Here is a 15,286-nt window from a genome sequence, read left to right on the forward strand (position 1 = left end):
TATTATCAGTTTTCACATTTTTGAATTTTATGAAATGTAGCTGCATTCTCATTGAGCATTGAGTTTTGTAAGTAATAATAGAGACGGGCTTCCTAGTAAAGATGCAAGTTTCCTGAGTGAGTGATTTTTTAATTCTGTTTATAAAGGAGTTTTTGAGGAGAAGGATGAATATTTCTGACTATGAGGATTGTTTCTAGGCTACCAAGAGAGTTTGCTTGATGAATAATGGACCTGCTTGCTCACAAGAGCTAGACACTGCCTGGAGCACCGTGGAGGTGCTCTCCTTTTGCCTCCTTACAATTGTAAGTTTTCTGTGGCAGAGTCTCCATTTTTTAAAAAAAATGTATTTGGTACAGGATTTCACTATGCAGCTTGGACTGGTAGTGATCCTCCTGTTTTCAGCCTCCCCAACGCTGAGATCACAGACGTGTGCCACCATGCCTGGACTCAGTGGCCAGCTTGGTGTGCCTTGGGAGTGGGTCTGGCACAGCAGGACCAGGGTTAGAAACCTGGTCCCTCTGCTTGCTAAAGCAGGCGCTTAGTTCACTTAACTGTCTCTCTGGCCCATTTTATGGGAGACAGAGTCTCCATTTTATTTAGATAGTTCTAGTCTGCAGGCCAAAGAGTTCCAAATTGGTACACCAGTTCTGTAGTTCATCACGACTACCCAGTTTTGTACCTGTGTCCTTCATGGGCTCAGAGTGGGACACTGCTCTAGTAGCCCTCCCTCATGTCTTTCTGATGCCACAGGTTCAGCTTTACTAGATTCTGCCATCAGTGTATCCTATCTGCCTCACATCTTTTAGAAATTCCCCACTGTTCTGGTCTATAGCTGGCACCATTCCTAGGTTTCTTATGCTACCATGGATTCATTCTTATTTTTAAATCCTTTCCATTATTTGAGTGGCATCATGGAAAATAGGAAAGATGGACACACATGTTCAAATCCACTCCAAAACAGAAAATCTCAGTGTTTAGCACTAACAATGAAAGGTTTTTGCTTCCTGGGACCATCTGCAGCTCATTGTGACTACCTAGTTTTGTACCTGTGTCCTTCATGGGCTCAGAGAAGCCTACTACTTTTCCAGTAGCCCCCGCTCATGTCTTTCTGGAGCCACAGGTTCAACTTTATAACACTCATCATTTTTCCTTTTAGTTAAACTTTTGACAACTGTTTCAGAATAATTATGTGCTGAGCTATATGACTGATATACATTTTTTGCTACCTTCATAACCATGCAAATTTAATATTATTGTTTTCACTTTGTATATGATAATGCTTAGAAGAATTTTAATCAGTGAGTAATTTTAAACAACAGGATGCTTTCTAAAATCATACTTTTAAGAAAAACAAATTGATTTAAATATAGAACACTGGAGACTTCATAACATCACTTAAAATACTTTCTGTGGTTTTGTAATTTTGTTCAAAGGCTGGTGTTATATGTAAGAATTTCTTCACTGCATATTTTTAAAAGGACATGAAATGTTTGCCTTGAATTTGAGATGATTCCTGAACCCACTAAATGTGCAGTTTCTTAGGTAGACAATTCTATTGCTCATTTTCCTTATCTCTTACATGGCACTGAGCACTTAATAGATTGGTAAACACAAATTTGTTATCAGTATCACATTTACTTATAAATCTGTATTTTTTCCATATCACTATTTGGCCACAATTATCTTTATTATATGTGTCAACTTGATTTTTGGCTAAAGAATTGGCTCTACTACAATATGATTGTTGAAAAAAACCCAAAACATTTACATGATACTATTCATGACCAGCTTATGGAATATAGTGAGATATTCTTTATATGAATATTTAACTTTTGTGCTTGTAACAAATACACATTTACTTTCTAGCATTTCTGAAGTAGAAAAATATAAAATGAAAAGAAAAAGTAACTATAATTTTATCACTAGGAAATACTTACTATAATATTTTGATACATTACTTTCTTATATCTTTTTTTGTCTCATGAATGTTTGCACAGAAATGCATGAATATTTTAATATACTGTGTATAAAGTTGAAGGCTTAAAACATGTATTTATTTCATTGGTTAAAATGGATCCAAAAATCATTTTCCTATTTTTTTTTAATCTTTTGTTTATTTATTTGGTACAGGGTCTTGCTGTGCAGCTCAGACTCATGGGGATCCTCCTGTGCCAGACTCCCCAGCTCTGGGATTACAAGTGTGAGCCACCATGCCAGGTTTTGGTGACCGGCAAGGCATGTGGTACAGGGGATCGAACCCTGGTCCTTCTGCTTGCCAGGCAGGTGCTTAGCCTGCCGAGCTACCTACTTAGGCCAAAATTCATTTCCTAAAGTAATTGAATTTCAATGTAAAATGTCTTTTAACTAAACAATTATATCATTTCAAACTGATTTATTATAGGCAAGTATCAAGTCCTTAAATGTTTTTCTTAATGCTCTCATTAGTTTTGTCATATCATTTCAATTTATAATCATTAGAACAGAGCAGAAAGATGCTCTCGTCTATTTAGTCACAGAAATATAAATTTTATTCATTAATTTGAGACACTCTAATGAATATTCTATTGAAGAAAGTTTTTAACTCACTGTAAAGGAACATTCAAGTCACTACTGCCAAATTGTTTTGAGACCTTAAGCCAATACATGACCACTTGTATTGAAATTGAAGTTAATGGTTTTGTGTGATTCTTTTCTGTAAATCCACTTTCAGGAGTAGGGGCATATTCAAGGTTGGTTCTGAATTGCAAAGCTTTTATGAAGAATGCAAACATTATGCTGCACTTGGCAGTATAATAAGAAAATATTTTCACAGTTGCATTGCCAAGATCTTTCCTAGGCTTCTGGAAGTGACCTGTATAAGAGACTAACTCTGAAATTTAAAGCTTCATTAACCTTCTATTACATTTCCTTGGCCTAGGAGCTAATGTTAGGTTTCCTTTAGAAGTATAGTTACAATTCACAACATTATGTAACTGAATGTGGTTCTGTAGTACATCCTTGGCTTGAGGATGCCCTGCACGTACCAAAATCTGAAAATACTAAAATTCCTTATGTGAAAGACTATGCTATTTGCATACAACCTACACATGTTCTCCTCCACTTTATCATCCACAGATTCCTTATAACACCCAAACCATGTAAATGCTATGTAAGGGCTATAGTTATACTGTATTGTTCAGGGAATAGTGACCAAGAAAATGCTTGTACTGGCTGGTATAGATGCAAATAGTATTTTCTAATGTTTTCTGTCTGGCTAGTTGAATTCCCAGCTGTAGATACAGGGTGTTGACTTTCCATAGAAAGACATGGTGAAAACAGGAATGGGAAAAAATGAAGTGGAACCAAAGATTCTTCAGGCCAAGACTAGCAGAGGAATTGTTATTTACTGGATTCTTCAGATGACAGACACTTCATTGGAATATATTTACCACAGTCCAGATTCAGGAATCACAAAAGGCAGTTGAGGGCTGGCTAAATAGCTCAGCAGATTAAAGTGCCTGTAAGAAGGCATAGGGGCCAGGGGTTAGATCCCCCCAGCCTTCTGTGCTGGCCCCTCCTCCAGGGTTGCACTGAGACTGCAATTGAGATTGGCTGTGGTGGCTCCCTGTAATCCCAGTTCTTGGGAGGCTGTAAATAGGCAGATCACTACAAGTCCAATCTAGTGGTGAGACCCTGAGTACTGTGTAGACCCTTCCCTAAGGAAAAAAAAAAGGCTGTTGAAGCCAATAACCAAAGGACACCAGACGAGAGGACACTAGCAACAGAAACCAGGAGGAATGTAATCAGAAAGCATTTCAGGGGCAAGGGTGCTATGTTCAGGTCTAAAGTGGCTCCAAAGCCTCACATGTCTGCAGCTAACTTGATGCTAAGAGGCAGGTCTTGTTGGAAGAAGCAGTCACTGGGGACATGGCCTGGAAGGGTGCATCTCCCTCCCTGGCTCTGCCCTTCATTCCCTGCATCCTGGCTGCCATGAGGTAAGTAGCACTCCTCCACCAGACCCTTCCACCCTGCCTTCCTACCCTGAAGCCAGCCAAGCATACACTAAATGTGAGCCTTTTGTAAGCTTGGAGTGTCAGCTATTGTGCCTCAGTGATAAGGAAGTGACTCAGGGGGCACATAAGTCTTGCTGGGTATATCTGGTGCTCACTCTTAAGATGGGTGGCAGAAGGACCACCTAACCCAGACTGAGTAAACATGGAATGCAATAGACACACAGCGTCACCCTGGGCCAGGCTTATGAGCCAGTCTTCTCCCAAAGCTTCCATTTTTCATTCGGGGAACTTTCCAAAATTCAATTATTGAAGAAGGAGCACATGACTTGAATAAATACATATGAGTTCAAGTGCTCTTGCTGCCTCTTAATAGCTATGTGAGCTTTGACAAAATTTATTGTCCTTGAGCTTTAGTTCCTTCACTTTTAAAATCATGGCATTAAAGATTTTTTTGGTAGTCTATTGATATGTAACAAACCACCCTCAAAACAAGGGACTTGAAGGTATCACATTCACTTTTCTCATGACTCTGTAATTTGGACAGAACTCAGGGCAGACAGCAGGTCTGCTCTACCCCACAGGAGCTGGGGTAGCCCAGTAGCTGAGCATTTCTTTGCTCAAGGAATTGATTTATGTACCTGTCTAGTGACTAGAGCCAGCAGTCAGCTAGGACTTCAGGCAGTAGCTGGGATAGCTGCACATAGTCTCTGTGTTTGCTGCTTGACTTCCATATGACATGGAAGCTGTTGGCCAGGGCCAAATATCTCTAGGTATCCAGTCAAAATGGGAACATATTTTTTACTTGGCTTTAGAAGTCATCCAGGGTCACTTTGGTCATAATCACAGGATCACCATGATCCAGAGGGAAGAAACACTCTGTTTTTTGATGTAGGAGGGATAATGTCACATTGTAGAAAAAGATGCATGGAATAGTATATTCTGTTCTGGCCTGATGCAAGAAATAGAATCCACTGCAAGGATAATAGCTGGAGACGTTCAACAAGAGGGCTCAGCATGTAGCAAGTATGAGAGATATGCTTCCATATATTACCTTGTTTAATTCCACACCACAGACCTCTGAGGTAGCTAGTGCTATTAGCCCTGACTTTCACATGAGGGATATGTGGCATGGAAGTTCTATTTCACCAAGCATAAGGCTAATAGAACACACAGCTGTGGTTTGAGTCCACGTCCCTAGAGACCACGCTCTTCAGCCCTCCACAGTACGTGAAATGCTATGTGAGTTTTAAATTTGCTATGCAAACTTAAAGCTTTTTGAGAAAAAAAATTTGGAAAATTTTCAGAAATATCATTTTGAATTTCAGTCACAGTGAATGTGTGAGGTTGGCTACAAAATTAATCTAATAAAAATAGTATAATGGAGGTTTTTTTTTTCTAAAAATGAAAATGCACAGGATTGTCCTATTTTCATTCTGTCTGGCCACTCCCTTCTTCCATCCCAGCATCTTTGGCTAACCCTCATATTTCCATTGTAAAACCAGACCATGTTAAAATCTGTAAGCGGCCTGAGCTATTAAATGGTACAATTCTCTTTTGTTATCCTAGTGGTGATGGCAAATCTTTTATAGACTGAGCGCTCAAATTGCTGCAAAACCAAATGCACTTATTCATCACAAAGAACCAACACTGCAATTAAACCTGAATACTGAGGTTTGTTTAGAAAAAAACAACTCTACACTAACATCTTTTGTCTTAAAAGAGAAGCAACACATATGCCACAGGTTTGCCACCACTGCTCTTGTGTCTTTAGGCATGTTCTTCAGAAATCAAATACATTTTCAGAATAAATATCCTTGTAAACTTTTTGTCATCTGATATTTTCAAGCAGATGTAATATTTCAAGGAGTGAGGACACAGTTCTAGAAATTGCAGATTTGAGAGAAAAGATTTCTTTTTAATTTATTTTGGTGTTTAAAGTTTTAGGCATTTTCTGAAAGTATTCTTTTTTCATTGTTTTAATATTTAACCAATCAGCCATAAAAATGTAACATCTTTGTGTTCCTGGAGCTTGCACTGCATAGGACATAAGATACACGGGCAGGAAGCAACCTCAAAATAATGACTGGTTTCAAAGTAGGGGAGACTTATTACAGAGGATACATGGTCTCTTCTTGATGTGCTGTGTTTCATTAAATAAGACAAAGGATTCCCATGTGTGTAGATGAGGGTGTTTGTGGCAAGGAAATCAATTTCAATTATTCTATAACACACCAGCAGGCATCTGTCCTGTGTGAAGCCTGCTGTGAAGAATTTCTGGGTGAGACAGAGCCACAAGTCTCCCTCAGAGGCGTTACTAGAGTCCACAGAGAGAGGATTCAAAAGATAACTTTGAGTAATGGCACAGATTTGTGACCTCTGGCTCACCTTGAACTAAGCTTCAAGCTGAGTTCTTAGGCAAGTGAGGCTGTTCTGTGCCTACTGGAGGTAAAAAGTCATGTTCTGACGACAGCTGTGTGCTGCTAAAGGTACCTAACACTGCCCCTCGCAATCCCTCTGTGGCTCTAAGCTCTCCACATTGCGGGGATCTGTTCTGCAGTGGAAAGCACCCTATATGCTCTCCGCATTTTGTGGGAGTAGGGGGCATGACTCCCTAGTGGACTCAGGTATCAGTTCAGAATCATGGTTTGGCCTGAGCCTCGACTCCTAAGGCTAAAGTAGAAAATACCAAGTTTTGTGTTTGTTTTGTTTTGTTATTTTTCTTTTCTTAAGTCCATAACAAACAATCGCTCAGACCAAAGGTATTCCTTTGGCAATCGAAATGTTTTTGGCCATCAGACTAAGATTTGAGATGTTTTAGCTATAACAAGGTAATTATAGAAACAAAAATTCTAGTGCAGATTTTCAGCCTCATTCTCCAAGATATGCATGAGATGATCACTGAAACTGAATCACTGAGAACCAGCACAGTACAGCAGTACAGTCTCTCTCTCTCTCTCTCTCTCTCTCTCTCTCTCTCTCTCTCTCTCTCTCTCTGTCTCTCTCTCTCCCGTCTTTCTTCCTCTTTGAAAAAGAAAAATAACTTTTGAGGAATTGTTTCAGCCAATGTTCTTATAACTTATTCATGTTCTTTCTGAAAGTACACAGTAAAATAACATTTCTTAGCAGAAGTAGGTGGATGTTAAGCAGCGGAGAGGAAATGCAGGCAAATAGTTGGGAACTGGTCAAATGACTGACTTGATGTTTTAAAGCATTATTATTTAATGCATCTTGGTAATTAGAGCTCAATACAGTGCTAAGATTTCAAGGAACCTTTGTAACAATGTTGTTTCAACTCAGTGAACTTGCCCTTTATCATATTTTATTGATAATAAAATTATATGGTATATCCAGAAGATGAATCTAGAGAATATTATTTCCAAGAAGTTCAATGTTAGAAAACACAAGATTTTAATGGAGCTTGGCTTTAGCATTATGGTACAGAATGATAACCCTTTAGGGCAAGATTTTCCTTGAAGCTCCTTATAGTTTTAAGAGGAAAGTATAAACATATACAGAATAGTTTATTTACTATTACAGTATCATGGATTTCCTTGGAACATAATTTTCTTACAGTGGAATTAACATTATTGGCTATTAACTGGACTTACATTATTGCCATTCTCTAGTTCTCCTAACTATAATAAACTGAAGATTCTAGGAGGCTCCATGTCTTCCAAGGCCTAATTTCTGACCCTGGAAGAAAGTTTCTCCACAATGGTTGTTAAACCATTGCATATCTCAGGAGTTAGAAATCTTAAACTGTACACCTCTACAAGAGCCTATTTCATATCTAAGAGTAGGGAACTAAGGGCTCACACACATTTTATTGATTATTTCATCAAGCAGTGGCTGAAGATGAATTTGTACTGTCCCAGAATGTTTTAATCCTAAGGCAGACTTCAAGCCTGTTTCTTCCCTCTTATTTCTCTTTTTGAGTGGAATCCTGAATAATAGCTCAAAGCACTTTATGTGCTAAAGTGCTGGAAAAGAGTTACCTCCAAAATGAGGAGCCCTGGGTTCCGGTGTAATACTGTCACTAATTTCCTTTGTGTCCTTTAGCAGGTTTTTAAAATTTTCTGACCCTCAAATATGAAATGAATCACTTCTTGGCCTTTTGCCTAAGGTCATGTGTGGTATCAGACATGAAACAAGAGTTTCAGACATCATACCCGCTAATGTCTCTAAGGGTTTATTATGATTAATTTTGCAAAAATGATATTTTGTATATAAATGTCAAAAGTCTGCAAGGATATACTGCCACTTGCAGAGACTGTACAAAGGCAGTGACACACATCTAAAGTCTAATTGAGTTGGCTCTTCATATCCATGCATTCCACATCCTTGGGTTGAAAATATTTTTTAAAAATTATAACTTGTCATTATAGGCTAGATAATACATTGTGATAACCATGTACATAGATTTTTACATCATGCTGGGTATTTCTTATAAGTAGTATACACAGCAGGATATGTATAAGTTATATGCAAACAACAAACTGGTTTGCATAAAGGATTTATGTATTTTTGCATTTTAGAGTGCACAGAGGATCCTGGATCCAATTAGCCATGATAAGTAGGAATGACTGTACAATCACACAGTAATAGGTCAAAGAGTTTATTAGGCAGACTATCTTTATATCACTGCTTCAAATGATAAAAAATTACTTGTGAGTGAATTTGTGCATCCATTCATGTTTGTTGAGTTGATATATTGCTTAGGTACTGCGCTGACCCTGACAGACTATGGTGATATAGGCATGACTCTGACCTTCAGAAAACATACATAGGAATAAGATGTAAGGGCACTAAACCAAAAGCCACACTGATAAATGCATGGTTATATGTTTATCCATAGGTGACTGTCAGTGTGAGAAAGGAAATAAGGAGTGGGGAGAGGGAGCCAAGTTGGAAGCCACTTTATACAGGTTAGATTCAGGGAGGATCTCCACGAATGTGGGGCAACTCTGAGAATTGAACTGGGTGATTTATGGTATTAGTCCTGGAAAAGGCAGAGGAAGCCACTGAGCAAAGGCCCCAGCAAGAAAAGAACCTGCACATATGAAAATAGAGTCTAGTGTGGCTTCAAATATGAACTGACGGAGTAACAGGATGTAAGGCTGGAGAGGAGGGGAGGCTGGCGGCTGCAGGACACTTCATGCCATGAAGGTGATTGGGGTTTTATTCTGTTGGAAGTTTCATTCTCTCAGAGGGTCTAGGAAGTAAGTGAACTGATCCAGTTATAGTTAAGGTCACTAGGATTCCTAGCTTTAAAGTGGATTGGAGAGGAAAGGCAACGTGGGAAGACCCCATCGCAGGGTGTTTCAATAGTCATGAGAGAGATAATGAAGGCCTGGATGGAAGCACTGCTAACAGATAGATTCAATTGACCATGAGGAAGGAGATAGGTTATAGAGAAATAAATATAGTAAAATAAACTGTTTTCTATCATTAAAGTACATATAAAATTTGTATAAGTTAAATTCAATCCTTTCACAAATCACACATGTAGATAGGTCCATGGGTCAATATACTTGTGTGTATTTGGAATTGTCACACGTTTTCTTGTTTATCTATTTCCTCTTACTTGTTTTTGTTAATTTCAAAGATCAATAAATACTCCAATTTTAGAAAGGCTGCAAGGAGCCGTGGAAAAGCTATGATTTTGATTCCCTTGTGTTCTGATACTTCACAGTTCTCCACAATCCCTCACAATCAAAAGACTCAGCATCTCTAAAGCATACTGCAGATGCTTTGTTGGGGGAAGTTTACCCTATGTTTTACATTGGTGTGGGCACTCCTTCCTTTCTCCTGCACTTTAGCATCCTGCACACATTCCTAGTTGTCCTGTTGCAGGTCTGACTCTTCTAGACACCTCTGGTTATCTCTGTCGCATGGGCTTTCTTCTGTTACTTTGCCTCCTCCCCACAGTTAGCTCTGTTTAGCCCTGTGCATACTCAGAGACACTGAACAACAAAGAAATCGTATTGATTAATAGAGTTTTCTGTATTAGTCCATTTTGAGTTACTGTAAAAAAAATACCTAAAGCTGAATAATGTTAGAAGAAAGAAGTTCATTTTGACTCATGGTTCTGGAAGTCTAAGGTCAAGAGCCTGCATTTACTGCTTTTCTTCTTGCTGACAGAGTCCTGAGGAGATGCAGAGCATCACAGGACAATGGACAGAATAAAAGTGTGTGCATACTGTGGTCTCTGCCTCCCCTTTTAAATCCATCAAAATTCAATCATGAGGACTCTGCTGTGCTGACCTTATCAAACCTTAATACATGCCAAAAGCTCTACCTCTCAACACAGTATTTGGTTTAGTTCTGGACAATGGAAAGGAGATACTAGCACAATGTCTGAGGGGCACACTCTCCCCAGATCAAAATCAGAGCAGACATAATATGTTCCTTTCTATGTCCTGTGGTGGTGTGGGAAAATCTGAGACTGGGTTATTTGAGTTCCTCCATTTGTTCCATTATCTCTCTGGAATGAGCCAGAACTATTGGAGGCTATTATTTGGCATTCATAGAGGTTGGCAAGATGTCACTGGAAGGGCTACGTTAACAATGCCTATATAGCTTGTCAGCTTAACACTCTTGGAATTGGAAGGAACCTCAGAGGAGATCTAGTCCTACAAATGATTCATTCATCACAGATCAGGTTTGTCTAAAATATTTGATCAGTAATCTTAAGCTTCTCCTAGATAACATTTACTTCTTTGTTTTACTGGCAAAAGTCATGATGATTTAATTTAAAATTGAAAAAGAGACATGGAATCAAACTAATTTATGAGTTATTAATTAGATTATATAATCTATTAATTCATAGAGAAATAGAGCCTAAGTGCAGATGAAGGGAAATTTCAGAAGAGAATTCTATTTAGATAACAGAATGCAGGGGTGATTCACCTTCAAGACAGTATTTGCAGGTGACCTCAGGATAGTCAAGAGAAAGCACCTGGGACCCAGTCATTGGCAGGATTGACAATTCTACCTTTAAGGCACTGCTGTGTCTTGTGACCCCTCATCTCCACGGCACCCTAATTCCTCCAGCTACCTCCTGCTTTCCAGAGGAGCTGGATCCAAGTGGGATTAGCATGCCAGGGCTTTAATGAATTAACTCTCCCAGGATCATTTCTCTTTTGCAGGAGAAAGGGGAAAATAACATCTTGCTAACTGCAATTTCAGGTACTGGGGAAAGGGTGTGTGTCAGCCCTTGTAATCACATCATATGTAAAGCTTAGTCTGAGCACCTGGCCTGAGGCACAGATAAAATGACCAGTTGCATTTACTTGGCTGTGTTCTTGGCACTTCATTGACTCTGTCTTGCTCGGTGTCACACGTAGATGCAGGCTGTTGCCCTCTTCGTAGTCTCCCTGACCCACCTGACTCACCCTTCCAGGCTCATCCTCAAGTGTCTCCTTCTGCCACAGCATACTGAATGAGACCATGGATCCTGGGTCTGGCCGCCTGGGCTATATTCCTTACTCTCTCATTTGCTGCATGGAGGAAAAGCAGCGCCTCTCCACATTTCAGTTTTATCGTGTGTGAAGGGGAGATAATGACACAACAGCATTTTTATGGCATCTAGCACATAGTGCTCGTGATGTTACCTAAGTAAATAATTGCAAGTTCTGCTATGTTACTTGTTATAAATAATAACAAGCTCTTATCTGCCACAAATGCTTGAAAATCTTAATATCTGCATACATTAAAATAATTAAAGTCTCACAGCAAATTTAAGGCCAGCTTACTATTAGCTACACCTCACAGATAAGGGATCCAAAACACAGAGAAGTTAACTGATGTCCATAAAGTCATACAGGCAGAATGCAGGGGCGTCAGAATGCAAGCCTAGCCCTCCCCGGTCCCAGAGTCCTGTTTCTCCCCATGACGCAGCACTACCTGGGCTGTGAACAAAACTTTCTGTTGCGAGGGCTCAGGCAAGGTCATGGGAAAACTCCTTTGGGTTGTCTGAATCCACGTGAAATATGTCTCAGGAATGCTCTGTAATGCGAAGTGACGTAGAGTTAGCATTTCTTGCCCTGCTGCAGGAAACCTGGCTTAGACTCAATGACCCATAATGAGAATCTCTGAGACTTCCCAGAGTAACCTCTTCACTTTACAGAAAAAGAAACTGGACACAGTGCAGTTCTGGTACTCACCCCCCAATCACAGTTTTAATGTGCCCAAACCTCGCCCAGGTTAGTTTCTCACGACCAAAGCCATTTAAAAAAAATTATTACACTATTGCAAGAGGTCCTCAGGTCCTTTGAATGAAAGGCATTTTTTTTTCTCTATACCCTGATTTTCTTTTGACCCCAAGTGAAATTTATTTTGACTTGCTTAAGTTTGATGATGTGAAAGATATAAAAGTCAGGATTAAAAGGAGACTAAGAGCTTAGTAATAGCGTTGGGTTAATTCTGCTGAGCTACAAGTAGCTATGTGGAAGGGTAGAAGGACAGCTGGCTGCTCCTGGATGTCCGTCCTGCACTGTTGGGCAGTCTTTCTATTGTGCAGGTTCACCTAGAGAGCTCTTTCAGCAAGTGGCCTTGTTTTCCCATGTGCTGGCTGTGTTTGGAGGTGGTGTCTTCTTTCCTTCTTTTCAGGGACTCATGCTCAAAGTGAATATTGGTAAAAATGAATCTGTAGGCAAGATAAATTTTAAATGATTTCACAACAAATGGTTTCTCTTTCCCTACAGTAATACACTTGTAAAAGGAATCAGATTGGGGAAAGAAAAAGCTGTTGAAAAAAAATCTGTTAAGCAGATGTCTACTTTGAGTACTGGGAATTTGGAAAATGTTTTGACATGAGGCTCTAGATAATGAAAGTGCTGACTCACATTGTTCTAGAATCACCAAATGCTTATGCTAAGAGGAATCTAAAAGATTTCCTAGTATGAACCCCACATTGTGACATTAACCAAGAAGACAGAATGAGAAAACAGCACAGGACACTACTTGTTAGAGGCAGTCGACACTTCTGGCTCTCATTCTGGAAATTTTATCGTGAAATGTCATAGAGAGCTTTTGCTAGGTATCACTGGGGAATTCATTTCAGCCCACCCCCCAATCAAAATGCATATGCTCCAGTTCCTTGGGTAAAATGGTATTGTGTTTGCATATAACCTGTGTACATCCTTGGGTATCTTCTACTGATTTGTACATCATTTATAATACCTAACACACAATAAATAATGGCTACATTGTTGTTATAGTCTATTGTTTAGGAAATGATGACAAGAAGAACATCCTTACATGTTCATACAGAGGCAATGTTGTCATACTGATTTTCACAACACCTAGATATTTATCTTTTTGAGAGGTACCACTTCACACCCCCTCTCAGCCTTTGAAGGATTTCTTTGATCGCTTCATTACTTTTTAGAAGCCTCTTTGGGAGTGAGTATTTTAGGATGTGTGTTTTTACAGAAATGAAGCATCACATCACATAAGAAGTGAACTCAGGAGTGAGGAGGTCACAAGATTCAAATATCCTGTGAGATTGAGGATCTGAGAAGTAGCTGGAGACTTTAGTAGAGTTGACCTAGGCATCCCTTCTTGCACAGATTCAACATAGGGTTATGCATGTGGCAATTTCCAGGTTTTCTCTCTGGAACTTTCTAGATCTTTTTTTCTGTATATTTTCAATCTGTGGTTGCTTGAATCCATGAATGCAGAATCTCTAAATAGAGCCAACAATGGAGCATTGCCTTAGTTTTCTTGGACATCCATAAAAATATGATGAAGTAGGTGTCTTATACAGCAAGAAATTTATTTGCTTACAGTTATAGAGGTTGAGAAGTCTAAGACTAAGGTTCTAAGTCTAAGACTGGATGTGTGATGAGGCCCTTTCTCCTGGCCTAGAGTAGGTGATGTCTCACTGTTTTCATATGACCTTTCCTTGATTCATGCATACAGAGAGAGTGCATAAGCTCACCGGTGATGCTTTATTGAAGGATGCTAATCTTATTGCACTAAGTTCTAACTTTATGACCTTTTTTAACCTTAATTAAAATTTGAAGGACCCTCTCCAATACAGCCACACAGCTATAAGGATTTCAATACATGACTTTTGTGGAAATAAAAATGGTCCAGAAAAGTGTTGTGGATGCATTCACCTCCAACAGCAGAGATCTAGTATACTACTGGCTTCTCAGGTAGTGATTCAGTTTTATCATACAAGAGAACATGAAGGATGGAATATATAGGGCTGGTTTGCAGATTAGTGATGCCACTAGGGCCCTGGATATTATAATTTTCGTTTGCTGCTCCTGCTTGCATAGGGAGGCTTCACCTCATGATCGCTCCTTACTGTTACAACCTGGCACTGTGCACCTCTGGGATCAGTCCAGGTACCAGCCTGAAGAAAGGAGAAACAACAAAAAGACTTAAGATGGACATGTTCTATCTGACTTTCCCAAGGTGCAACTTTGGCTTAAATCTCATCTTATAGAACAGAGTCATAAACTTCTTTATCCTTAAAGGAGTCTAGAAGGTAGGTGTTCTGGCTATTCACAAATACAATTTGAGTAATTCTCAGCAAAGAGAATGGGAGAATGGATACCCCCTAGAAAGTTACCCATGTTTGAAATAAAAAGATGGTGGTGGTAATTAGGAGCCATAAGCTTCAGGGACAGACGTTCTGAGTTGAAATTCTGGCTCAGACAAATTTGGGGTGAGCTTCTTATTTTACCAGGCTTCAGTGTCCTTTGTAAAGATAAGTAGTTATTACTAGGTGAGACAACACATTTTTAGTGAAGATTAAAGAAGATAATGAAGGCATAGGTCTCTATAAAAGTTAACTTTTTACATTATACAACTATTTTAGGATTAAGCAACATACACATTTTTTACTCTCTAGGACCAAGTATAGTTTATTTTAATTTAAATAGGACACAATGTTCACAGGACCAAAGAAACCACTTAAATAAGTTTTGCTCACTGTGTTTTCTATTAGGAATAATGCACACATGCTGCTTAGACTTTATACTGCTCTCAGCCCCTTCACCAATGAGGACAGTATGCAAAGGGCCAGGCTTCCTGGGCTCAAGCTTAAGTGTCCCCTAGTGATGAAGAAGAGGTGGCCAGGCCTGTGGTCCAACACTTTTAGAAGCTTTGAGTAAACAAAGAGGCTGTCCCAACCAATTAACATCTTTTCTTAAGATAGAGACTCAGTAGATGATGAAATGTATGGTTCTAGATTCACAATCATGGGGGGTGTGTGAGAGGGGGAAGGGAAAAAGGGAAGTAGAAGAGGTTGGGGTAGGGAAGGAGGAGAGGGGAGAGAG

General features: G+C 39.4%; 1 protein-coding gene across 1 annotated transcript in view; it reads left to right on the forward strand.

Annotated features, from left to right (window-relative positions):
* Positions 1-15,286, forward strand: part of Grm1 (glutamate metabotropic receptor 1) — a 463,945-nt gene that overhangs the window by 113,774 nt on the left and 334,885 nt on the right. Inside the window, exon 5 of the mRNA XM_004628592.1 lies at positions 9,447-9,460. Within this exon, the coding sequence (XP_004628649.1) occupies positions 9,447-9,460 (14 nt within the window). The remainder of the gene's footprint in view (positions 1-9,446; positions 9,461-15,286) is intronic.

The sequence above is a fragment of the Octodon degus genome, unplaced genomic scaffold (genome assembly GCF_000260255.1).
Source record: "Octodon degus isolate 3935 unplaced genomic scaffold, OctDeg1.0 scaffold00024, whole genome shotgun sequence".
Lineage (NCBI taxonomy): Eukaryota > Metazoa > Chordata > Mammalia > Rodentia > Octodontidae > Octodon > Octodon degus.